This window comes from Gracilinanus agilis, chromosome 1 (genome assembly GCF_016433145.1).
Source record: "Gracilinanus agilis isolate LMUSP501 chromosome 1, AgileGrace, whole genome shotgun sequence".
Classification (NCBI taxonomy): domain Eukaryota; kingdom Metazoa; phylum Chordata; class Mammalia; order Didelphimorphia; family Didelphidae; genus Gracilinanus; species Gracilinanus agilis.
In genome coordinates this window covers 590,180,363-590,182,774 of record NC_058130.1, presented here as the reverse complement: position 1 = coordinate 590,182,774, position 2,412 = coordinate 590,180,363, and the positions used below count along the sequence as shown (strand labels likewise).

Genomic DNA, 2,412 nt, shown 5'->3' with positions numbered 1-2,412 from the left:
TGTCTCTCTGTCTCTGTCTCTCTCTCTCTCTCTCTCTCTCTCTCTCTCTCCCTCTCTCTCTCTGTCTCTGTCTCTCTCTCTCTCTCCCTTTCTATCTCCCTCTGTCTTTCTCTTTTCATTTCTTTGTCTTTCTTTCTCTACCTCTGCCTCTCTTTACCTTTAGTTCTCCGTACCTTCTTATCTCCTTAGCTTACCTTACTTATTATATTAGCTGCTGTTACTATATCCTCTTTTATTTCCTTGTAATGAAGTCATTCTGAGCTATTAATCAATTCCTTAGATGAGTCTCAATGGCCTTGCCCAACATCATTTCTTTTACTTAGCTATTAATTCTCTTTTTGTAAATTTTTTTGTATCACTCTCATTTCTTTTCCCAATTTCCCCTCCATCATTCTTATTTCTTTCTTTCTTCCAAATAGCATTATTCTTTGAGGATTTTTTTGTAGTTGTTTTTACATTGCTGTGTTCTGATTTTGTGTTTTTGGTCTTCTCTGCCACTGATGTAGCTTTTTATGGTCAAATTATTTTATGTTGTTTTTTGCTCATTTCCCCAGCTTATTTCTTGACTGAACTTCACAGCAGAGTTAAGCTCTGCTCACTATGCTACTGTTTTCAGAATTAGTTCTAGGGGTCTACAAGTTTTTGGTGCTTCCAAAATGGAGTGATCCAGAAGAGGTGTGGTCCCTGCTTTTCTGTTTATACTTTGGTCTTTAACCAGGAAGGCCATCTCTCCTGCAGCCACAAAGTATAGTGTTTCTCTCTGCTTGGAAACTTTGGCCATGGTCCCTATGCAAACTATGCAAACTACAAGGGCTCCTCTCTACCCTGGTACTGCAAACTCAAAATTATGTGCAAATGGGCAAACATGACAGAAAGATGACTGTTTCCTGTTTAGTCATCTACCTTGTGAACTTCAAAGTTCCTTAGTTTATGAGTCAATTCCTTCCATTCAGCAGCAACTATATCACTTCCTGGAGGAAAAGAAGAAGATGATGAAACTGAAAGGACTGAGAAAGTCCGTCCTGATTAACTAGAGTTGGACTTGTGTATTACTTGTATGGCTGATAGAGGTCCAAGATGAATAGAAAATATTTTTGCAGTCTCAAGTTCTCTTTATCTCTTTAAGAGAATACAATGATGGTGGTATGTTATTGTCTTATGTTATATACTCATGAATGCTTTTGTGTCTTTTGTGCTTTAAGCATTTTGGGGGTAGTGAAAATAAATAGCTATTTTATACCTGATACCTATTAGATACATATAGTAACTTTTATAAAAGTTTCTAAGAACTTCTTTGAGGAAAGACTCTAGATACATACCATAGCTAACCTTTATTTGGAGATTCTCCCTAGTGGAGGCAATGAGTCTGAGTGTATGACACCCTTCTTTAAGGGTCCGTCGCCCCCAAGATTGAACCCAGTCCTCCTGAGCTCCTTGTAGGAAGGGGAGTTTCCTGGGGTAGAAGTGGCATGCAAATATATTCATCAATATGTAGGTCTGCCATCTTCCCGTGAGTTGCCAAAATGACAAACACAAAAGGAAAGAGTAGGGGGACATGCTACATGTTTTCTAGACCCTTTAGAAAATATGGTGCCATGCCTTTGGCTACACATATACAAATATACAAGAAGGGTGATAGTGAAGATATCAAGGGTATGGGCACAGTTCAGCAGGGAATGCCCCACAAATGTTACCATGGCAAGACTGGATGGGTCTGTAATGTTACTCAGCATGCTGGAGGCATTGTTGTAAACAAACAGGTTAAGGACAAGATTCTAGCCAAGAGGATTAATGTGTGTATTGAGCATATTAAGTGCTCTAAGAACAGAGATAGCTTCCTGAAACAAGTGAAGGAAAATGATCAGAAAAAGAAGGAAGCTAAAGAAAAAGGCACTTTGGTTCAACTGAAACATCAGCCTGCTCCACCAAGAGAAGCACACTTTGCAAGAACCAATGGCAAGGAACCCGCGCTGCTGGAACCAATCTCTTGTGAATTCATGGCATAAATGACTGTTAAAATAAAAATAAAAGATTCTTTAATAAAAAAAATCATGATGTATGTACCTTCCTTCCAAAATCTCATGGTTTTGTCAGTTGATATGAATAAGGACTAAATTGCACCTTTAGGAAGGTACCTTAAAGTAAGATCTTTATACTAGAAATCCAATCATCTAGCAATTAATGATACACAAAAGGAATTTTTCTGAAATGTTTAACCTAGAGAATGAAAAATGTTTGCATCTTGTGTAGCAGAAATGATTAGACTTAAGAGTATTTTCTTAAAAAGAATTTAAGGAACTTTCCACAATCCCTAGTTTCCTTTGCATTTTAAAGCAGATAAAACATAGCATATGTCTCATTCTACCAAGAGAATACATTGTGAAAGTTCACTCATCAGTGTGAAATGATGTA

At 37.5% G+C, this 2,412-nt stretch overlaps 1 protein-coding gene across 1 annotated transcript; it reads left to right on the top strand.

Annotated features, from left to right (window-relative positions):
- Nucleotides 1–1,523: 1,523 nt before the first annotated feature.
- Nucleotides 1,524–2,006, top strand: LOC123231817 (60S ribosomal protein L21-like). The gene has a single exon (XM_044658123.1). The coding sequence runs from the start codon at nucleotides 1,524–1,526 to the stop codon at nucleotides 2,004–2,006; it is 483 nt and encodes a 160-aa protein (XP_044514058.1).
- Nucleotides 2,007–2,412: the final 406 nt, after the last annotated feature.

Coding starts and splice junctions, on each gene's coding strand:
- LOC123231817 (XM_044658123.1), top strand. CDS start 1,524: ATGACAAACACAAAAGGAAAGAGTAGGGGGACATGCTACATGTTTTCT.